At 45.7% G+C, this 23474-nt stretch overlaps 1 protein-coding gene across 12 annotated transcripts in view; it reads left to right on the forward strand.

The window, feature by feature from the left end:
• Window positions 1-1410: 1410 nt before the first annotated feature.
• PPP2R2D (protein phosphatase 2 regulatory subunit Bdelta) overlaps window positions 1411-23474 on the forward strand; it is a 48111-nt gene continuing 26047 nt past the window's right edge. For 6 of the 12 annotated variants that reach the window (XR_004346154.1, XR_004346150.1, XR_004346152.1 and 3 more), the window contains exons 1-2: window positions 1412-1570; window positions 1664-1756. Coding sequence is in view for 4 of the 12 variants with exons in the window: in XM_032607953.1 (XP_032463844.1) it covers window positions 1564-1570; window positions 1664-1756 (100 nt within the window). In the remaining 8 variants the exon portion in view is untranslated. Of the gene's footprint in view, window positions 1571-1663; window positions 1757-3633; window positions 4139-4463; window positions 4546-4923; window positions 5047-23474 lie in introns of those variants that run through there. The other 6 variants (XM_032607951.1, XM_032607952.1, XM_032607948.1 and 3 more) reach the window with 5 other exon arrangements.

Raw genomic sequence — 23474 nt, forward strand, 5'->3', positions numbered from 1 at the left:
TTCTATCCAACTTCATCTGACTTACTACCTATTTTGCTTTACTCCTTCTATTTTCTTTTATTTTATATATAAATTTATTTATTTATTTTTGGCTGTGTTGGGTCTTTGTTAATGTGCGGGCTTTCTCTAGTTGCGGTGAGCGGGGGCTACTCTTCGTTGTGGTGTGTGGGCTTCTCATTGTCGTGGCTTCTCTTGTTGCGGAGCACGGGTTCTAGGCGCACAGGCTTCAGTAGTTGTGGCACACGGGCTCAGTAGTTGTGGCTCTCAGATTCTAGAGTGCAGGCTCAGTAGTTGTGGCACAAGGGCTTAGTTGCTCCGTGGCATGTGGGATCTTCCCGGGCCAGGGCTCGAACCCATGTCCCCTGCATTGGCAGGAGGATTCTTAACCACTGTGCCACCAGGGAAGCCCACTCCTGCTATTTTCTGGATCCCTAAACTGAGATGTAAGCTCCCTGAGGGTAGGCATTTGCTCTGTTTACCCCCGCATCTCCAGGGCCGTGAACAGTGTGGCACATAGCACGAGCTGATCAAAAAATAATATTTGTTAAGTGGACAAATGTTCCTGACTTGGAATGATCATCTTCTAGAGATGCCACATGGTAACTACCAACTTCACAATATCACTGACAGGAGTTATGATTTCGGACACATAAATCCCACAAATGAATAATCCCTCCGTAGGCCACAGAAAACACACCCAGGAATGAAGGAACGAACGATGGGCACGCTGTACCGCAACACCGTTTCCCTAAGATAGTACACTGATGGGGGCTCAAGGAATCCTGGTAGACAACGTGAGCTCTGTGCAGGGCTGCCGTCAAAGGTGTACACTGATTACCGGGACTCCAGCTGTGTCCGAGGAGAGTGATTTGCAGTGCGGCCTGGGTCGGTGGGCCGGCATGATGCTCTCAGGTGCGGGGCGCTCCAGGTGCGGCCCGGCCCGGAAGCTCCGCCCACCGGCCACTGAGCGCGCTCTCCATTGGCTGCTCCGCCGAAGGTTCGCGCTCTCATTGGCCGAAGACTCTAGGAACGGACCCGGTTCGGCCTCGCGGCCTCCAAAACTCCCCAGAGGGACGGCCGGCCGGCAGCAGACCCGCGGCTGATCTTCAGGGGACCACCAAGCTCCGGGCTCACAGCCGCCCGCCGGCCGGGGCGTCCCCGGCGGCCCTGAAGCCCCGTTCCCAGGGGGCGGGGCGCGGCGCAGGTCGCGCAGACGCAGTCGGCGCACCGGGAGGACCCACGCCCCCGCGGCCGTACGTCCCGCCCCGCCCCGCCCCGCCCCGCCCCGCTCCGCCCCGCCCCGCTCCGCCCCGCCCCGCTCGGAGACTCCCAGAGGCCCCGCCCCCGCCCCCGGCCGTCGGAGGCGGCGGGTGATGACGTCATCGAGCGGGACGACGGGCATTGGGCGCCATTTTGAAAAGGGAAAAAAAAATACGGCGGCGGCGGCGGCGGCGGCGGCGGCCGGGCTGAGGTGCTTGGGCGGCAGCAGCGCGGCGGCCGCCTCGTACGTCCGCCGCCGCCTCGGCGCCCGGCAGCGCCCGGCCGCGCGCCGGCCGACCGGCCATGGCAGGTGAGGGCCCGCGCGGGGCGGGGCCGGGAGCGGGCGAGGGGCTAGGGGCTAGGGGCTAGGGGCGCGAGCCTGACGCGCCCGGTGTATCCGCAGGAGCCGGAGGCGGCGGCTGCCCTGCGGGCGGCAACGACTTGCAGTGGTGTTTCTCGCAGGTCAAGGGGGCCGTGGACGAGGACGTGGCGGAAGGTAAGGCCGTGCACCTGGGCGCCCCGGGGCCCGGCTGGGCCGCTCCTGGCCGGGGCGCGGGGCGGACGCGCGATCGGAGGTCCGGTCCGCCGGGGAGGCGACGCCGGCCCGGTCCCTAGGGGAGGCGGCCCCGGGGGTTATGTCAGGGGCCCAAGGTCGCGGAGCGCGCAGATGTCGGGTCTCCCGAGTGGATTTTGGGTTCTTTGCGCTGCAAGTGGCTGCCTCCTGCGTTTGCTGGAGCTCCGGAAATAACTGCAGAAGCCGGGGACTCGAGAAACATAAGCTTGGGGTAACTGCAGACTGGCAGGAGTCGGGTGGGGAATCGCTCCGGCCTGGGTCAGGTCGGGGCCTCTGTCCAGTCACCTGTGTGATGGGGGCATCCTGTCCGGCCTCAGTTTCTTCTTTAAAAACAGGGTCGGACTCCTTGGTGCTTTAGATTGCTTTCTAAGGTTCCGAAGTTTTTCAGTTTTCTTATCAGCTCTTTCTCCTTCTCCGGCGGCGTGTTTTAAAGTTCCTGCTGCAGATTGCACCTTTGAACTTTGCGTTGTTGAGGTTGGTTGGTCTTTTCCGTAACGATGGTCGCAGGGGAGCGGCGTTGCGGGGGGCGGGGGCGCTTCCCACGGCGCCGCGTGTCGTCCTGAAGGAAGAACGCCTAGACTCGTGCCCGTGCGCGCGGTGCAGCGGCTCGGGAGTGTAAAGTCAGGCAGACTCTTGCTGTTGTTCAGCCGTCTTACTCAACATGGTGAGCCTTTAATCCTCTCTTTAAAAGTTTTTGTGTTTGCGTGAGCTACACCTTTGCCCCAAGTAACTAGCAGCCTCTGGTCAGGTGTCCTGCGCCTTTCCTCCACCGTGCCCACTCCCGTGACCCTTGGCTCCGTCCTCCTTTGCTCTGCACCTCCCCCTGGCAGAGTGACATCTGGAGATCCTCTGACATCTGGAGACAAGCAGTGCCCAGATCAGTAAGCAGGTAAAACGGTGCTTCAGGAATTTGTGAAGATGTATCTGATTGAGATTGAGATTTTTCTTTACATTCACATAAGGTACGTTTTTTTTTTTTCACTTTGCAGTGCCAAGTGGGTGACCGGTCAGCTTACTGAAAATTCCTATCAGGGATAAAGCAAAACCCATTTACTCACGGGTGGGAAGGTGGGAGGGCTTAATGCCTGTCTTAACTTCTGGTTTCTTTCCCTTTTTATAAGAAGGTTTAGTTGATAAGCCGAATGAATTAAAATGTAAGTCTAACTAAAATGGTGTATTTTAAGTGTGATGTTACACTTCGAAAATGCTATTCTTTACTTTTAAAAGTCTTGACGGAAATACTTTGTTCTCTGAATCAAACTGGAACTTTTTGCAATTTTACATCCCTACTTTAAGTAAAATTTTGACTACATCTAAAAGTTTGGTATTTTGAGTTACCTATTTTGTAAGATCGCTTTGTGGTAATTACCACATTTTGTTTGTTTTGCTGTATGCGGGCCTCTCACCGCTGTGGCCTCTCCCGTTGCGGAGCACAGGCTCCGGACGCACAGGCTCAGCGGCCATGGCTCACGGGCCCAGCCGCTCCACGGCATGTGGGATCTTCCCGGACCGGGGCACAAACCCGCGTCCCCTGCATCGGCAGGCGGACTCTCAACCACTGTGCCACCAGGGAAGCCCCACATGTTTTTTTTTTTTTTTTTTTTTTTTTTTTTTTTTATTGCGCTATGCGGGCCTCTCACTGCTGTGGCCTCTCCCGTTGCGGAGCACAGGGTCCGGACGCGCAGGCTCAGCAGCCATGGGTCACGGGCCAGCCACTCCGCGGCATGTGGGATCCTCCCAGACCGGGGCACGAACCCGCGTCCCCTGCATCGGCAGGCGGACTCTCAACCACTGCGCCACCAGGGAAGCCCCCACATGTTTCTTTGATCGTGTGTATTCACAGCTCTCTTACTTCATACTTAATCCTCTATCAGGGTTAACACATTTATAACATTCATTATTTTGTCAAGTAGTCGTGATACTACCTGTTTGAATTGTACTATTTCCATAAAAGTCCATGAGAAAGAAGAAAAAAGTAATTGTTAACAGCTAGCGACTGTTAAGCAACGAGAATAAAGAAGCTGGTGGTGAAACTTGTGCCCAGACTCAACCTTGGTGAAGAAGTGTCGATAAGAGATAATTAACGGGAGATGTAATTGAAGGGAGGTCACTGGACATCGATACTTGGACTGTAGGACTAGAGGTATAGTAAATTTACTTGTGCAGATTTGTGGGTGGTGAGGTGTTTCGCTCTTTAAGGTTTTGTTCTGTTCCAGGCTCCGCTTGGCAGAGTTCTCTGGTAACCCTAAATTTTGTGCCGTCTTTCTGCTTTCCGCTGCTGTGTGTGATCAGAACGTGACTGAGGTGGGTCTCTCCTTGCCTGAGTGTGGACGTGAGGGGCACAGGGGCAAGTGCGGTCTCCCCTGACTTTGATGAGGTGGGCCTCCTTGCCTGAGTGTGGACGCGAGGGGCGCAGGGGCAAGTGCGGTCTCCCCTGACTTTGAAGGAAGGTTGGGGAGTGCATATAGTGGAGAGAGGCTTTTGATTTCCTTTTTGTTTTTAAAGCTAATAGAGTTTGGGGGGGACACCTGAAGAAAGTATTGTAATGTGTAAAATTTGATGATGGCTTTTTTTTTTTATAAAATATGTCTTAGAGTATATATATATATTTTTTTTTTTTTTTTCTTAGAAACAACAGGGTTTTGCTTGTGGGTCAGGTCAGCCCATCGTGCTCTCAGGGATTTCCCATCTTCCTGCAAATAGGGATACAGGTGGGCTCAAGAGGAAACTAGCAATTGTTCTGCTAGTGACAAGATGTGTGAGTGACAGTCCCTGGTGACTTGCCCCCTCTCCTTCCCCTATGACAAGCTGGCCAGGGTGGTAGGCATCGCCCCTGAAGGTGGAATAGGTGAGCTTTTATGCCTAGATGAACAAAGAGTCAAAATAGTAAAACCAGGGGGAGGCTTCCAGAAGGAAGTGAGAAAGTAGTTGTTAGCCTGTACCTCCAAATACTTATGCTCTAAGCAATGACTGCTCTTTGGAAGTTGTTAAATATTTATACAGATTTTTCACGCATGATGTTTAGTCGCCATCATCCAGCCCCACTCCCTTTTCTTGGGCAACACTCACTGCATGAACATCTTTTGCAGGTGTTGGCACACGATATTACAGTCCTTCGCTGGTCTGTCTTCAGCAGTGTGAGCTCTACTTAAAGCTTGAGGGCTAGGTGCCCCTTCCTCGCCCCACAGCCTTGTAGGAGACCCAGCCTGGAGGTAAAGATGGTTAAGTCTTATTATGTTCCCGAGGTTGCTTCAAGTTACTTGTGCCCATTAATTCAGTCTTCACACAACCTTGCAAAGGAGGAACTCTTGTTCTTCCCAGTTTTAGATGTGGAAGCCAAGGCCCAGAGGACAGATGACTTGGTCAGCAGAGTGGCCAAGCCAGCACTGGAAGCTGGGTTCCAGGGCCCATGCATGGTGTGCTGCATCAGTGACCGTTTCTGGCCAGTACTGTTGAAGGCCCACTGCGGGGTGCGGCTCCCCAGCCGTGGGATTGCTCTGTCCTTCCAAAGCTCAGGAGAGGTCTCACTACCAAGAATTAGAGGAAACGACCTCTGAAAGCAAATGAAAATGAGCTGTCTTTAAAGGGAGTGCCTATCAAAATGGTCTAAGATTAGTAACAAGGCTTTCAGAACGGGCATCCTCAAAGTATTTTAAGAATAGATACTACAGAGACAGTAAGCAGGGGGAACATCTGAATGTCAAGTGAGTGATATGGTAGCCTTGCCTGCCGAGCTACTCTCACAGGACCTCAGCTGGCCTCTTGCAGGGAAGCTCTGTGTCTGCTGCTTTTGTACATTCATTGCTCTTCTGATTTTCTGGAGGAACAGGGGGAACGGGTTAGAGGAGGGAAGGGCTTGTCATGAACTACTGCCTGGATTGACATAGTTTTTTGCATAGCTTGAGAGCAGCTGGTTCTTTTCATCTCAGAGTGTGTAGGTTTAAGTGTCTAGACTTTCTATTTGATGATTTTATTTTAACCGGTTTCTTCATCCACGATCTAATCTATTGCTTTGAGTTAGACATTAATCTTTTTCTAAAGACATAATGCTTAACAAAACTAAAGGTTCATTTGCTTAATTCAAGCTTGAGTCTGGGAAGTTGTGTAAATAATGTAGGTTTCTGGGTAATCTGGTATGGCCAGCCTTTCTGAAAGGGTTTACATAGATGTTATGAAAGAAAGAAACATTTAAATTGGCGAAGGGTAACAAAAATTAAGAGCACTTGGGCGTCAGTAGCAGGAAGTTATTGTGTTTCATTGAATATAAGATACATGTGATTTCAAAGATGTGAAAATGAAAGAAAATGTGCTTCTTAGAATCAATGAAATACCATATTTGTGAATGCAAAACTTTTCAGTCGGGCTTCCCTGGTGGCACAGTGGTTGAGAGTCCGCCTGCCGATGCAGGGGACACGGGTTCGTGCCCCGGTCCAGGAAGATCCCACATGCCGCGGAGCGGCTGGGCCCGTGAGCCATGGCCGCTGAGCCTGCACGTCCGGAGCCTGTGCTCCGCAACGGGAGAGGCCAGAACAGTGAGAGGCCTGCGTACCGCAAAAAAAAAAAAAAAAACTTCTCAGTCATAGTCATTATTTCTAGAGTACTGTGATAGTTTTCTCCTGTGGAGAGTCTGCCTTAAAGAAGTCAGATGTGTATGGTTTTTTTAAGATTAATGCATTCAGTGTACCTACTGAGCACAGCTACATTGTAGTGTCTCTGAAATCAGGCTGTGCATTCAAGAAGCTGGCCTGATCTTAGTTAGATAATCAGGTGCAGGTTTATGGTAGTATCAAATCATACTCCTTGATTGTTTTATTCCTTGATTTTAAAAATCTGTTGATTTGATGAGAAGTTCTGGGTTCAGTTCATGTCTGCTGTTTATCAAGCTTGAAGGCCCTTTCTAAACCTCAACTTGCTTATCTAGAAATCACATCATAAGATTTTTGTTGAGATAAAACAGTGCTGTGCTTTTGAACCTGTAAGGTGTTGTTGAAGTGTTAGGTACAGCTGTTCACTAATTTTCGTGTATTTTAAGGTGTTTGGGTTTAGTTGTAGCTATATTTAAACGTGAAAGTAGCAGTGTCTTAGTTTTTCCCGACCTCCCGCGATCTCTCCGCTCACCCCAGATCCCTTCCATAGGGCCTGACCTCTTGGTTTTCCCATCATTATTCCGTGATCTTCCCACGCCGTGATCTTGGCTCGCATTTCTTTCCCAACGTAGAGTACAGCTTTCCCCTGCTGTCCTGTCTGGAAGCAGAGCATTCCTACAAAACCTTTCGTAAGCCGAAATGGTGTAAAGGGAGAAGCAATGATTACCTTAGCCATAGGTGTCAATTACCTTATGACACAGGCACAGAAGGAGTCAAGGTAAAGCCCAGACGCTCAGACACAGTTCAAAGCTCTGACAGCTTGGTGCTGAGATGCTCAGTGTAGCTCCTGGAGAAGGAGCTTGGTGGGGCCCCTCTCACTGCTCAGGGTGCACTACCTGTATAATCATTTCCTGCGAAACAAATGCTGAAGGCTTATTTTGCCCCTTTTTTTTTTTCCCCAAAAGTGAAATCTTCAGATTTCTTTCAGTTAGCAAGCTGTAGGTCTTTGGTAAAAGCGAAGTGACGTACAGCGAGCTTTCAAAAAATGGGGGATTTCTCAGGAATTCTCTGTGGTAGTCCAGTGGTTAGGATGCCAGGCTTTCACTGCCCGGGGCCCGGGTTCGATCCCTGTTCGGGGAACTAAAATCCCGCAAGCCATGCGGGGTGGCCAAAAAAAAAAGGTGAGGGATTTCTATATTCTTTTAGTTTCCTCTCCTCCTCTCACACCTAGTCATCCATCTAAATCCATCTCAGATTCCACTTTCTTTATGAAACATGCTCAGCCACTCTTAACATCCTTTCCTGTCACTTAGCATGTCATGGTGTTTAGCATTGCCTGTATCCTGCTTGTTCTCTAGTTTTATCATATGGGTTAGGTTTGCTTTTCAACTTGATGTGAATCAAGATATTGAAAGATTTTGGTACAAATTCCACTTCAGCCCTCTTACTAGCTTCGTGTTAACGTGACAGTTACTTACCTTCTGTTCCTCAGCTGTAAAACAGGGTGCTATTTCCTGTGACCTTTACAGGTTCTTAGAAAGATTCCAGGTAATGCAGGAAAAGCTTTGACAAACCGGCTCACAGTAACTGATAACTGTTAAAATGTTGGTATCTTTTTTTTTAATTTTTCATACAGTTTTTAAAGGTTACTTTCCATTTACAGTTATTACAAAATATTGGCTCTATTCCCCATGTTGTACAGTACATCCTTGAGCCTATCTTATACCCAATAGTTTGTACCTCCCATTTCCCGACCCCTATATACCCCCCACCCCATAACCACAAGTTTGTTCTCTATATCTGTTAGTCTGCTTCTTTTTTGTCATATTCACTAGTTTGTTGTGTTTTTTAGATTGAACATATAAGTGATATCATACAGGGTTTGTCTTTGACTTCACTTAGCATAACGCCCTCCGGGTCCTTCCGTGTTGTTGCAAATGGCATTATTTCATTCTCCTTTATGGCTGAGTAGTATTCCATTGTGTAGATGTGCCACATCTTCTCTATCCATTCATCTGTCGATGGACACTTAGGTTGTTTCCATATCTTGGCTATTGTAAATGGTGCTGCCATGGACATTGGGGTCATGTATCTTTTCAAATTAGTGTTTTTGTTTTTTATTGAATATATACCCAGGAGTGGAATTGCTGGATCATGTGATAACTCCATTTTTAGTTTTTTGAGAAACTGCCACACTGTTTTCCACAGTGGCTGCACCAGTTTACATTCCCACCAAGAGTGGAGGAGGGTTCCGTTTTCTCCACATCCTTGACGACAGTTGTTGTTTGTGTTCTCTTTAATGATAGCAAAATGTTGATGTCTTAAGAGATCCTCTTGCCTAGGAGAGTAACTTACTCTGTGTTGCTCCAGGGAGCCACCTTAAGAAAACGAAGGGTGTTATGGGGGCTGGCTTTCAGCTTAGTTCATCTAGAAAGTTGGCAACAGCATCTGAAGGTCTGCTCGTGCTGAATGTTGCAGTGGAGAAACCCAGTTTCTGCCTCACGCAACCATGTGTTTAGACAGCGACTGGCAAGCAGTTGGGTCCTGGCACCATCGTGAGAGCAGGGTACGTGGAGGGAATGTGATACAGTGCCCAGTACACAAGACTTGGGTGGGGAGTGAAGGGAAGGAAATCAGGGTGTAGGAAGAGGAAGGAAGGAAAGGGAGAAGAATGTTCCAGACTGAGGGGGCTTGGAGTGGAGATTGCAGAGAGCGTGGTGCATTCTGGGAAACCAGAGTACTTGGTGCGTTTGTCTGGCAGAGAAGGGGAAGGCCCGAGACGAGGGGCTGGCAGGGACCAGAGCGATGAGTAAAAGCCTTGAATACGGTGCTGAGCACCTTGAAGTGTGTTTCGAAGTAAATGTGATCATAAACGTTTAAGGTTCTCACTAGAGGAGTGACGTCAACTTCACGGAAGGTCATTCTGGCCTTTGGAAAATGGGTGGTGACGGGTACGAGTGGAGACAGGAATGCAGCTGCTCAGCTACTGCAACAACAAAGGCTGGCAATGTGAGCTTACACTAAATCAGAGGGTTTCGGATTCTTTTTAGAGGGCCCAATAGTAAATATTTCGGACTTTGCAGGCCAGTCCTGTCTCATCTACTCAACTCAGCTGTGCCTTCGCAGCAGGAAAGCAGCCAGAGACCCCAGGAACATAAGGGTGTGACGGTGGCCAATACCACTATTTACAGATCAGCAAGGGCCAGATTTTGATTTCACGTGGTAGTTTGCCTGCCCTGTGCTAAGCCGGTTCTCAAAGCCTTTTGGTTCCAAAACCTCTTGCTTTTATACTCTTAATAATTTTTGAGGACCAGAGAGCTTTTTGTTCATGAGGGTTATGTCTATCAATATTTACTGTATTGGAAATTAGGACAACTGAAACTGTTTATTATTTCACTTTAATAATAAATCTATTACATGTTATCATAACATTTTTAATGAAAAACAGCTTTACCAAAACCAAAAAAGATTGAGTGCCATTGTTTTATACTTTGCAAGTGTTTTAAGTGTAGGGCTTAATAGGAGACAGGTGGATTCCCAGATCTGCTTCTACATTCAATCTGTTACAATTGTTTTATTGAAATATATGAAGAAAATTTGGCCTCATACTTACATGTAGTTAGAACAGGGAGGGGTGATTTAATAGCCTTTTCATGTAATTGTAGGTATTCCACTTTAATACTACAACAGAACTGCACACGTGGTGGTTTCTTCTAGTTACAATTTGGAACCTGAGACCATATCAATGAATTGTTTACCCCCTGTTAACATTAAAGTCCATAGTTCTGTCTTGTACTTTGTATCCCTTGCTCATGTGGGTAATTTGGTAGCATCACATCTTGGTCATTTAGAAATACATATTGGGACATATGGGACATATTGTTAAGTTGTTCAGATCTTCTAAATATTGATACATTTCATTGTACAAGATCAAGAAAATCACCACTGATCTCATTAGAAGAGTCTTAAAGTGGGAAGCTGTCAAATTAATAGTAGAAACAAGTTTTCCAAAATTCTGATTTCTCTTGAAAGCTTGGATTTTATCATTGGCAACAAATACCGTCAGTTGTTTTCTGTGTAGTGAGTGGCTCACTTTGCTTATTTTTAAGAAAATTTCTGCCCGATGTCAGAACCTAAACAACCATAGTTGGTCAGTTGTTCTTTCAGATAAAAGTGGCATTCCATGAAAATGGCTGGTACAACCTGCAGCACTGACAACCGTGCACATGCTTTTCCTCGAGACAGTCACTGCACTCGGGGGTACAGCAAACCTGCTGTGTGCCTAGCTCCCACCTTACCACAAAGCATATTGAAAAGACTCATCCTGGGGGCTTCCCTGGTGGCGCAGTGGTTAAGAATCCGCCTGCCAATGCAGGGGACACGGGTTCAAGCCCTGGTCTGGGAAGATCCCACATGCCGCAGAGCAGTTAAGCCAGTGCGCCATAGCTACTGAGCCTGCGCTCTAGAGCCCACAAGCCACAACTACTAAAGCCTGCGCGCCTAGAGCCCATGCTCTGCAACAAGAGAAGCCACCGCAGTGAGAAACCCACACACCGCAAAGAAGACCCAACGCAGCCAAAAATAAATAAACTTAAAAAAAGAGAAAAGACTCATACTGATGGGTTGGGATTGAGTAAAATTAATTCGTTTGATGGTTCATCAAGGATATTCCTCAGTAAAACTGGCTTTTTTCCTTTCTTTTCTTCCTGCCCTTGCGTGGTGTGAACAGCAGGACTGCCGGTGCGATTCCATGCTGCTGAGTGATGTGTGCTGGACACCAGCAGTTTCAGCCACATTGCTTTTGCTCTTTCATGCAGATGACAACACAGTGAAAATGGCAACGCGTATTATTGTGAAAATAGTTTTGACCTTGTGGTGCTTGAAGAGGTTCTTGGGTACCCGCAGGGGTCCACAGACCACACTTTGAGAACTACTGCTTTAAAGCTAGCTACTAGCAATGGGAATAACAGAACAGGGCAGATTTTAAGATTAACTGTCCCCTCTCATCTTTACTGGATTTTGCTGTTTTTGTCTCAGAATACAAAAGCAGAGCATTCATTATTTAAAGTAACTCAAGTGATGCAGATGTAAAAAGAGTAAAAGCAAATGATGTTCTTCATTCCTCCCCAGAGGTAATGACCCTTAACAATGTGTGTATGTTTTTTAGACCATTTCCTATTCATCTATCTATGTACTTTTGTTTTAAAATTTAGTTTGCGTGTAAGCAGCACTTTTTCAATCCCTTACAAAGTGTGAATCCTATTATAAATGTTGTTTGCTTGCTTGTTTGCATCAGCAGTGTGTAATTTGAGATCGTACAGTGACCCGGGCTTTCTGCTGAGCTGTGCACACACTTGAGCCTGTTTGACCCTGAACATAGCCCCTGGAGATGTCAGTGCTACTGTTGCTTGTGTTTACAAATGAGCACATTGAATCTCAGAAGATGTAGTCACTTGCCCAAGGACACAGAGCTAGTGGGTGCTGAGGTCAGGATTTCAGCCCAGGTGTTCTGGGTCCAGAGCCCATACGTCGGTATTTTTAATGATGCTGCCTTCTTGCATAGCTCAATTTGATCCTTTTTGATGGCTAACAGAGTATATAGTTGTACAGACTACTCATTTATTTAACAAGTCCTTTGTTGGTGGGTTCCAAGTTTTGCTATTACTAAAGATGCTGCAGTAAAGAGACTTGTCCATCCATCTGCCTGGGGCAGGCATTCCTGTGGCTAGAGTCCTAGAAACAGACACACTCAAAGGCCTCCAACATTTACCTTTTTTGGCTGCCAAATTGTCCTCCAAAAGACGGTGCTGACTTACACCTTCCCCAGACTTTTCCTTCTCCACTCATGCTGGGAATATCAAACTTTTTAATTTTAGCTATTTTAATGTTGTAGTTTGCATTTCCTTACACTTAGGCAATTGAGATTGTTTTTGTCAACTATTTCTATTTCTTCCGTGAATTGTCGGATTGTATCTCTTGTCCATTTTTCTACTGAGGCTTTTAGAAATGAATTTTAAAAGCTTTTTAATACATTATAAGTACTAATCTCTGAATATTTTTTATTAACCTTGAGTTTTAATTTTTCAGTTATGTCCCCTGTATGTGTGTCTTCTGTAGGCGGGTTTTTTTGTTGCTGTTGCCGCTGTTGGGAACTAAGAAAAAGCTGAGGTCTTTGTTGGGTCAGTAGTGGTGTAGAAGAGGAGCAGTGCGGGACAACAGGAGTGATTCATAGGCTGGACTAAATATTGAGAGCCGGAGTTCAGAGAGTGACCGTGAGCACAGAAGAGCTTGGAAAGTTCACAGAGAGCTTGGTAAGGCTGTTAGACTTACACAGACTGGGGAGCAGACTTTAGCCCATTTTATCTAGATCTCCAGAGATAAGAAAGTCACAACTAAAATGCGGGTGTATGAATTCTATATCTTGTGCTAGACGTAGCACAGTGCTGGCACATAGGAAGTATTTTAATAAATTGTGAATTCTTAGTGAGTCATGATACCTGCCCCAAAGGTATTAAGTTCCCTGATAATGATGTGGAAAATTTGGGTGTAAAAAAGGAACAAACGATGAGTCCTCATTTTTAACCATATCTGTAAACGTGTCATTCATTTTTTAAAAGGGGTAAGAGAGTTCATGTAAATCAGCAAAGAAAGGGCATTAATGGGCAAAGACTTCTTTTTTAATTTATTTTATTTATTTTTGGCTGCGTTGGGTCTTTGTTGCTGCACAGGCGCTGCTCTTCATTGCAGTGCGTGGGCTTCTCATTGCGGTGGCTTCTCCTGTTGCGGAGCACGAGCTCCAGGCATGTGGGCTTCAGTAGTTGTGGCTCGTGGGCTCAGTAGTTGTGGCGCACACTTAGTTGCTCGCGGCATGTGGGATCTTCCCGGGCCGGGGCTCGAACCTGTGTCCCCTGCACTGGCAGGTGGATTCTTAACCACTGCACCACCAGGGAAGCCCACAAAGATATTTTAATTAAAGCAGTGGTGAGGTTTTATTTTTGCTTTACATTTCTGGAAGAAGTATCTCTACACTCATTTTTCTGGAGGGCAATTTCACATGTATCTATAAAACCTTAAGCAAGGGTTGGGAGCCTATGATTCATTCCACTTACAGGAATATGCTAGCTTTTTTTTTTTTTTTTTTAATTTATTTTTTTGGCTGCATTGGGTCTTCGTTGCTGCGCACAGGTTTTCTCTGGTTGTGGCAAGCAGGGGCTGCTCTTCGTTGCGGAGCACGGACTGTAGGCGCGCCAGCTTCAGTAGTTGTGGCACGCAGCCTCGGTAGTTGTGGCTCGTGGGCTCTAGAGCGCAGGCTCAATAGTCATGGCACACGGGCTTAGTTGCTCCGTGGCACGTGGGATGTTCCCGGGCCAGGGCTTGAACCCATGTCCCCTGCATTGGCAGGCGGATTCTTAACCACTGCGCCACTAGGGAAGTCCTGTGCCCGCATTTCATGAAGGTGTATTTACAGAGTTGTGCATTGCAGCAATAAAATATCAGGGAAAAAATGCCCAGAAGTAGTGAAGTGATTAAATGCATTGTGGTGCACCCATATTGTGGTTTAAAGGGGTCTGTGCCTGCCGGAGAGAAGTTTGTGACGTATTAGGTGAAAAAAAGCAATTCACAGAACAGTGATCGCGTGTAAATCTGAGTGGGGTTGTAAATGTCTGGAAGATGCAGGATGGTAACATCAGTGGGGACCCGGGGGTAGTGAGGGGTCAGATTTGCATCAGAGGGACTTTGGCTTTTATTCTACATGCTTCTGTATTATTTAATGTTCCACACCAAGGCAGCATTGTTTTTGTGATGATAAAAAGAAAAAGACCAGTTAAGAAAAGGGAAAGACTAGCTTTATAACAGTGGAGGAAGGGTTCCCTTCCTGCTACTTATGAACACCTGCTGTTTAGGCTGCCACTTGAAAACACCCTAAACATTTTTTGTAAGGTTTTTTGTTTCTTAGGGGTTTTTTGGAGTATAGTTGATTTACAATATTGTGTTACTTTCAGGTGTACAGCAAAGTGAGTCAGTTATATGTATATTTTTTCCAGATTATTTTCTATTATAGATTATTACTATACTATAAGATACAAGACACTGACTATAGTTCCCTGTGCTGTACAGTAAATCCTTTTGCTTATCTGTTTTATGTAGTTTGTATCAACCCCATTTTTCTGAGTTTTAATTGTTCTGCTCCAGGTATCTGTGACGACAAAATAGATATCCATAAGAATATATATTACTGAAGCTCTAGTATTTGTAACTAGATGTAAAGCAAAGCAAAATGACAGCCCAGCTGATGATGATTGTTGAAAGGGGGGCCTTCAGTGCCTGGTACATCAGTGCGTTTGTAAATGGACCTAACTATCCATCTCATGGGGGCTGCTTGTGGCTTGGTTTCGGCCATTTGCAGTGTCCTGTGTATCTACATGTTTTAAAGAAATGTCATAATTTCTTTTTTTTTTTTTTGGATATACCTTACATATAGGAGAAATATTTTTTTTTATTTTATTATTTACGTTTTGGCCGTGCTGTGCAGCATGTGGGATCTTAGTTCCCCTACTGGGGATAGAACCCATGCCCCCTGTGGTGGAAGTACAGAGTCTTAACCACTGGACTGCTAGGGAAGTCCCTAGGAGAAATATTTTAAATCTTGAGACAACCATTTGCCACCTCACTTTTTTTTTTTTTTCTTAACAGTATCTGTTTTCTTCTCTGTAGCTTTTTTTTTCTTTTTTCTTTTTTTTGTCCTCTGGGTCTTAGTTGCGGCTCATGGGCTCCTTAGTTGCAGCTTGCCAGCTCCTTAGTTGCAGCAGACAGGCTCCTTAGTTGTGGCATGTGAACTTTTAGTTGCAGCATGCATGTGGGATATAGTTCCCTGACCAGGGATCCAACCCTGGCCCCCTGCATTGGGAGCGCAGAGTCTTAACCACTGTGCCACCAGGGAAGTCCCTGCCACCTCACATTTTGATAAACTTTATAGTTTTCCTTTAAAATAAGTAGTAATATACATATTATTAACATAATATCAATATTATATAATTATTATACAGTTACATATAAATGTAAGGTATATTTATTTATTAAAATATATATAATATTATATGCTAATTGTAAACACCCATGTTCTCAACATTTGGTCATATTTGTTTCAGATTTAAGATGTAAAAGTTACAGTTGAAGTTCTCTCTCTCTTTTTTTAACTCCCCAGTTCCATTTCCTGTACTTTTCTCTCCTTCCTTCACCAGTGGCAACTTCTACCATAAAGTTGGCCTATAAATTCCCTGCTTCTGAATTTTTATCGAAATAGATGTACTGCTGCTGCTTTTTCTCCAGTTGTCTTGCTTTTGTTAGACCTTAAGGATCTAATTGAATGTTAGAGGTCAACATTTCTTAGATTTTGACTTTGGTTATGATAACAAAAAGCATGTATCTGTCAGTTGTTGAAGTCATCTGAAATATCAGAGATAGTTCTTGAAGTAGTATTAGCCACAGTGATCATTAATTTTTTTCTGCCATCAAGCCCTGGTTATGTTCAGGTATGTAGTAGTGATATCAATCTGAAAATGAGAGAATGCAAAAAGTCTTTATTTTAACCATTCTCAGTTTACTTAATGTCCATTAAAGCACAGTAGAATTCAGCAGGAAAAGGAGAAATTGATTGGAATTATCCACTTAGGACTTTCTGTGTGCCTTTTAAAGTACTGTTCAGGGTAAAATGTGTTCCTAAGTAAAATAATATAATTGTATGAATTGTTGCTTTAGAAATCCATTGGAAGTTTACCTTTGGGGGAATTCCCTAGTGGTCTAGTGGTTAGGACTCTGCACTCTCACTGCTGAGGGCCCAGGGAAGGGCCCAGGTTCAATCCCTGGTTGGGAAACTAAAATCCCACAAGCTGTGTGTGGCACGGCCAAAAAGAAAAATTTACCTTTGGGGTTGCTGGCTGTGCAGGCCTGGTGGTGGCCGGCAGAGGGCAGGCTGGGTTTAGGGAGAACAGGTGCTCTCACCTTTCAGACTTGGCTCCTGAGGTTGCATCTCCTTGTTTCATTTGACCTACAGAGAAAAAAATAACACTCAGGGTAACGTGGGTTCGGCTTTTTTTTTTAAGGTTTGTGAATTTTTTTAATTGCGATAAACTATACATAGCTTAATATTGATCATTTTAATTATTCCTATGTGTACAACTCAGTGGCATTAATTACATTCACAATATTGTGTGACCACTACCTCTACCCAAAACTTCTTCATCATCTTCAACGAAAACTCCATACCTGTTACATAACAACTCCCTCTTCTCTCCTCCCTGCAGCCCCTGGTAATCTCTATTCTGGTTTCTGTCTCTGTGTATTTTCCTATTCCAGGAACTGCATATAAAACTGGAATTATACAATATTTGTCCATCTGTATCTTGTTTATTTCACTACAAATAATGTTTTGAAGATCTACCCAAGTTGTAGCATGTATCAGAATTTTTTAAAGATTTTATTGTTCTGGAGCTATTTTAGGTTCACAGCGAAATTAAGAGGAAGGTACAACAATTGCCCATATACCACCCTCCCCCTTCAACCTCCCCCATGGTCAGCACCCCCTGCCGTAACAGCATGTTACACGTGTTGCAGTCAAAGAGCCAAGGTTGGCACATCATCATCACCCATAGTCCACAGCTGACCTCGGGGTTCACTCTTGACGTTGTGCATTCTGTGGGTTTGCACAAATGTGTGGTGACACGTCTCCATAGAGTCCCTGCCCTCAAACTTCTCTTTGCTCAGCCTGTTCACCCCTCCCTTCCTCCGCCGGCCCCCCACCCCACGCCAGCAACCACTGATTGTTTTTTTTACTGTCTCCATAGTTCTGCCTTTCCCAGAATGTCATAGAGTTTGAGTCATACCGTAGGCAGCCTTTTCAGATTGGCTTCTTTCACTTTGTAATAAGCATTTAAAGTTCCTCCCTGTCTTTCATGGCTTGGTGGCTCGTTTCTTTGTACGCTGAATAATATTCAGTTGTCTGGATGGACCACAGTTTATTAACCCGTTCACCTACAGAAGGACATCTTGGTTGTTCAGGTTTTGGCAGTTACGAATAAAGCTGCTACAAACATTTGTGTGCAGGTTTGTGTGTGGATGTACGTTTTCCACTCCTTTGGGTAAATACCAAGGAACAAAGTTGCTGGGTGGACCGTATGGTAAGAGGACGTTTATTTTTGTTAGAAGCCGTCAAGCTGTCTCCTGAAGTGGCTGCAGTGCTCTGCTCTGCGTTCCCACCAGCGATGTAAGGGAGTTCCTGCCGCTCCGCACCCTCTCTAGCGCTTGGTGTTGTCAGTGGTTTTGGATTTTGACCATTCTAATAGGTGTGTAGCGGTATTGTGTGTTGCTTTACATTTTCCTGATGACATATGCTGTGGAGCATCTTTTCATATGCTTGTTTGCCATGTGTATATCTTATTTGGTGAGGTGTCTGTTAAGGTCTTTTGCCCATTTTGTAATTGGGTTGTTTTCTTATTGTTGAGTTTTAAGAGTTCTTTTGTATATTTGGATACCAGTTCTTTATCAGATGTGTCTTTTGCAAATGTTTTCTCCCAGTCTGTAGCTTGTCTTCTCATTCTCTTGAATGTATCAGAATTTCATTCCATTTTATGGCAGAATTAGATATGGATTTTTTGAAATAGAAATAATACGTTTCTAACCTCATTTTTTATTTTGCTTTTGGTCATTGAATGTACTTTTAAAATTTTTACCCTTAAACAATAAATGTATTCCTGAAAAGGTATTTGGAAATTGGATTATTTATATGCATGGAGTGAAATTACTGGTCAAAAATAGCTTGTTATAAGTTTTTTCTATAGTAAAAAATCACAAAGTTGGGGTGGATAATTGCTTAAAGTTTGGTAAACTCTGACTTGTTTTATCATTCACCTGGTAAAGTTCTCACTTACTTGATAATCTTGCCTGTTTTAGGGTTTCTCTAACTTAGATATCTGTGAGTTCTTTCATGTGTGTTTAAATATACTTAACTTTGTACTTAGTTATAAGGAAGAATCTCAAGGCTGTGTGTGTTACTAACAGGTGCTTACAAAAGTTGGCATTTAAGGAGAAACATTAGCAGCCTTGTTTTTCTAATGTGATGGACTAGGTTCAAATTTAGACACAGGTTATTCTTCTTTTGGTACCAGTTCCTCAAGGTAATGACCTTTTTACTGTAGATGACAAAAATACTAGTCACTGTCTTCTTGCTAGTTTGACTGAGTCTGAAATCCAGTGAGGGGCTGTGTGTTGTTACCCGTCTAGATATGCAGCAGGGGAGAGGGGCTGAAAGAAGAAACTGCTGAGAATGGCTCTTTTTAATTTTCAAAAGAGCCTAGCAATTATCCACCCCAACTTTGTGATTTTTTACTATAGAAAAAACTTATAACAAGCTATTTTTGACCAGTAATTTCACTCCATGCATATAAATAATCCAATTTCCAAATACCTTTTCAGGAATTATTACCCGAGGCAATAAATGAACTTTGACCTCCTCATTCTTGCTTCTTGTGCATCCATCCATGGTGTGGAAGGTACCCTGAGCAAAGCACTACTCTTCAACAGACAGGGTCCTAGGATGGAAGCAGTTAACTAGTTAATTGCCATTATGATGAGGGCTCCAGAAGGAGTCAGAGGGGTTCCCTGGGCAGTGGCCCTTTGAGCTCTAAAGTGAAGGATGGGTGGGCATGGACTGGGTTGAGGGATGGGAGACGTGGTCCAGGCAAAGTAGAACGTGGAAGAGAGCTTGAAACAGGAAGAATTATGACCAGTTCAGGAAACTGAAAGAGGCCTGGGTGATCAGACCATAGAAAGGAACGGGGAGAAGAGGATGAGGATTCTGATCTTTCTCCTAAGGGCAGTGGGGATTCACGTGATGTGTCTTAGTGGGAAAATAGCCATCACATTTGTGCTTAAAAATAAAAATTGCTCCAGATGCAGTGTGCAGAGGTGGGCTGGAATCATTTTAGGGCAAGATGCTGCTTTTTAATTTTCAAAAGAGCCTAGCAAGTACGTTGATGATTGTGTTACAGAGACAGTGCCCTGTCCTTCATAGTTAGAGAGGGCTTTGGCGTGCTTTGGGTCAGGCTTCTGCCGTGGACCACACAGTTCTAATTCGCCGAAAGAATTACTAGTATGAAATTAAGCATAAAATCTCCTGGCTGTAATTCAAGTGTGGGAGAAAGGCTAAAATGGACAGTCAGATAGCCTTTTGGGTTAAAACTTTCTAATTTTTAACATGTGGTGGGGGAATAGAATGGAATATTCTGTATGAATTGGATTTTCCTTGAAAAGAGTGATTAATTTTCCAGTGGGCTTTAATTTTAATAACAGGTTAAATGTGGTTTCCTAAGTTTTGAAGTCTGCTGAACTTCATTAGGTAAGACATCTAGTTAGGGAATGATGTAAACACGAATTTTCCTGATAAACAACAATAAAAGATTCACCATATCCTTCTGCTGCCTTTGTCTCCTTATGCACATGCTTTGCAAGAAGTAACCAAAAAAAAGAACAAAACCAAAAGCAAGGGATCTTTAGGTTTAAATGGAAGGGGGATTAAAAATAGTGTTTTGTTGAAAAATTCATAGCAGGGTTTTGTTTAGAAAACCTTGAAATAATGTAGTCTACTTTTAGAATATAACCGAGAAAGGTTACAAGTCGTGAAGACCCTTTTAATGACTTGATCCAATCATTTTATGGCGTACTTTCAAAAAACAGCTTTACTGAGATATAATTCACGTAGCGTGAGACTCGTCCTTTCAAAGTGCGCGGTTCAGTGCTTTTAGTATGTTCGCAGCGTTGTGCAGCCATCGCCACGAGCTAATTTTAGAACATTTTCATCACGCCCAAAAGCAACTCACGAGCAGTCCCTTCTCAATCTTTTCTCCCCCACCTCCTGGCAACCACTAACCTACTTTCTGTTTCTATGGATTTGCCTGTTCTGCACATTTCATTTAAATGAAGTCATATAATATGTGGCTGCATGCCACTCTGACAGGTGCAAGGGAGCATGAGATAAATGGCCACACCCTCAGTTCACGTCTTACACGTTCATGCACGGGGAAAGTTGACTGGTTTGGTGATGGTGGCAGAGGAGCTGGATGGGTTGAAATAGGTGCACTTGCCAATTGGTGGGAGCAGACAGTCCTTAGAGGGGGCTCAGGAGAGAGTGGAAGGCAGTGAGTGCAGTGAGCCAGCCGGCTCTGCTCTAGGAGGACCAAGGTGCGGCAGAGGCCAGAAGAGGGGTGGGGCCACTTTTTTCCTTAAGATGAGAGATTGCAGCGCCCCTGTTTGAAAATGGGAGCAGTCTGTTAGAGGGGAGAAGAGGGATGATTGACAGAGGAGCGTAGTCCTCGAGGAGGCCAAGTAGCATAGGGCCTCCTGCTTTGGTTGGTCCCAGCTAGAAGCAGCGGCTCCTCCCGCTGCCACAGGGAAGGGGGGGTCAGTCCCCGCAGGTGCTGTATTTGTTCGTGGGTGTGTGTGGACGGTCTCTTCTGGGCATTTCTGTTTTTCAGAGAAATAACACAGAATTATTAACAGAAAGTGAGGTGTGGGTGGCTGAGGTGCTGGAAGTGTGGGAGGAAGAGGTGTGAAGGGGGTGTTGTGAAGTAGGAGGGATCAGTGGTCTGGGAGCATCAGACGAAAATCTGTGAGCGGGCGTTGGGGAGCAAACAGCCGCCACCGGAGAGGGCTTTGGGGGAGCTCAGGGATCGACATGGCTCAGAGCAAGAAGATGGAGGGAGCGTTCCAAGGAGAGGGTGAGGCTGTAGTCAGAGAGAGGTTTGGGGAGGGTGGACTCTCGAGTCAGGCTGGGGAAGCACAGGGCCAAATGCAGAGAAGATGGATAGAAGTAAACAGGACACGGGGGAGATGGCCAAGTGTGCAGCACAGCGGAGTTCACAAATGCAAACATCCTTGGAAATGACCCAGATCAAGAAAGCACCTAACCCCACCCGCAGCCCTGTTCCACCCCAGCTGCTGACATTATGGATTCCATCCCCGTTTCTGAACTTAATATAAATAGGATCGTGGTGTAAGTACTCCTTAGTATTTTCTTCATGAAACTAATCCGTATTGTTGTGTGCAGCGGTTGTTTGTTCGTTCCACTGCTGTGTGGTCCTCCACCATGTGAACATTCCACAATTTATGCATCCTTTCTACTGTTGATGGACATTTGAGTCGTTTCTCTTGCAAACATGCTGCTGTGAACATTCTTGTAAGTGCTTTAATGGTACACGTATGTGTTTCTGGTGGCTGTGCATCTAGAGTGAGATTGTGGGGTCCTGGGATGTGTGGACGTTTAGCTCTTGTGGACATCGCCAGTTTTCACTCCCACAAGTGGGGTGTGAGAGTTCCTGTTGTTCCCTATCCTTGCAAACACTTGGAACAGTCTTTAATTTCAGCCATTTCCCTGGGCGTGTAGTGGTGTCTCAGAGTGGTTTTTACTTGCCTTCTTTCCCTGGCGGCTGAAGAGGTTGAACGCCATTTCCTATTTTATTGGCCTAGGATTAGTTTTGATGATACCTTAGTGGGGAGTAGATGACTGATTTTAATAGTGACCACTTCCTGGGACTGACCCTAATGCAGTTCCTAGTGGTGAGGAAGGGAGGCAGTGGTCTCATGAGGGACATGCAGACATTAATCCTGCTGATGGCTGTGTAGGTCAGCAGAGCGCTGTTCCTTATCGGGAACACACTGTGATCACAGGCTGGGAGGTGGTGTTTAAGTAGCCCTGCACATCTTGAACTAGAGGAGAAGGGGAGGGAGAAAATGAAACAAACTGCTGGAAACTGCATCTCCCGTCTGATTGTTGTTGTGGGTTCATTTTGATTGTGAAAGTTGAGTATTGATAGGGTTTTAAGCAGGGTGGTAATGTGACTTATCCCTTTAAACACATCCCTCCATCTGCCTTATGGAGATTGGACTCGAAGGGGCAAGGTGGGGGTGGGGGGGGCGCTTAGGAGGCTGTCACAGTAATTCAGCCAGAGATTATGGTCACTTTGGACATAAGACAGTGGCAGTGAGACTGATGAAAGTAGAGGAAATGAAATACTCACATCTATATGTTTTTGTTTTGAAAAGCTTAAAAACTTGGAAAAGTACAAGAATAATATACAAACACCTGTATACTCCGCCCCAGAATCTGCCACCATGGCTGCCTGTCTTCCTTCATTTCTGTGGCTTTGTATGTGTAAGTGATCTGTCTGTGGTTCTGCGCTCCGGGATCCAGTAGCATGGTTCTAGATCTCCTCGGTGCTGCCCCGTCTGAGCTAGTCCATAACCCTGTGCGTCCTGGTCGTCACCAGCTGTACCACCTCTGAAATCTTAGTTTAAGGTGCTTCTCCCTGGGGTTTCTGCCTCCCTCCCATGCTTCCAGCTCAGCTGGGCTCCTGCCACCACTGCACCTTCCTCAGTACTGTCCGTCCCTGTCCCTCACCCTTCTCCCTGCTCTGCTCCCTCCCCTCAGCCGGGTTCCAGGGTCTAATGCTGTGTTACTTCTGGCTCGCTCTTAACCTCTTGCCTCTCTCAGCCCCTGGGTTCATACTCCTGGCAAAACCCCAAACCTAGTTGAACCGAGCATCTGCCTACTCTCAGCCTACACCCGAGTCACCGGGCAGGGTGGAAACACGTGGCTGCGGGAGCTGTGCTGGTTATTATTCATTCACAGAAGTGTCCATCCCAGGAGGGCAGGGACTTGGCCTTGTTCGTTGTGTCCCCAGTGCCTGTGCAGCACCGGCTTATAGTAGTCATTCAGGACGTTTGCTGGCTTTAGAAAACCGCCCTCAAATCTCACATGGGCACTGATGCTGTGAGACAGACCTGCGTTTCCCTAGTGCGGTCACTCCTGACTTTCTGAGAAGACCTCCTTCATATGTTCTCCCAGGTTGCCTGTACCTCTCCCTCTGACTCTGAGCAGGTGCATCTCCTCTCATACCTCATAGAAAAAAGAGATAGTCGGACGCGCTCTCATTGTCCCAAGCTCAGGTTCACAGCCTGCCACGTGTGTGCCGTGTGCACCGTGACCTCCTCCCCAGATGCAG

This window comes from Phocoena sinus, chromosome 16 (genome assembly GCF_008692025.1).
Source record: "Phocoena sinus isolate mPhoSin1 chromosome 16, mPhoSin1.pri, whole genome shotgun sequence".
NCBI classification, from domain to species: Eukaryota; Metazoa; Chordata; class Mammalia; order Artiodactyla; family Phocoenidae; genus Phocoena; species Phocoena sinus.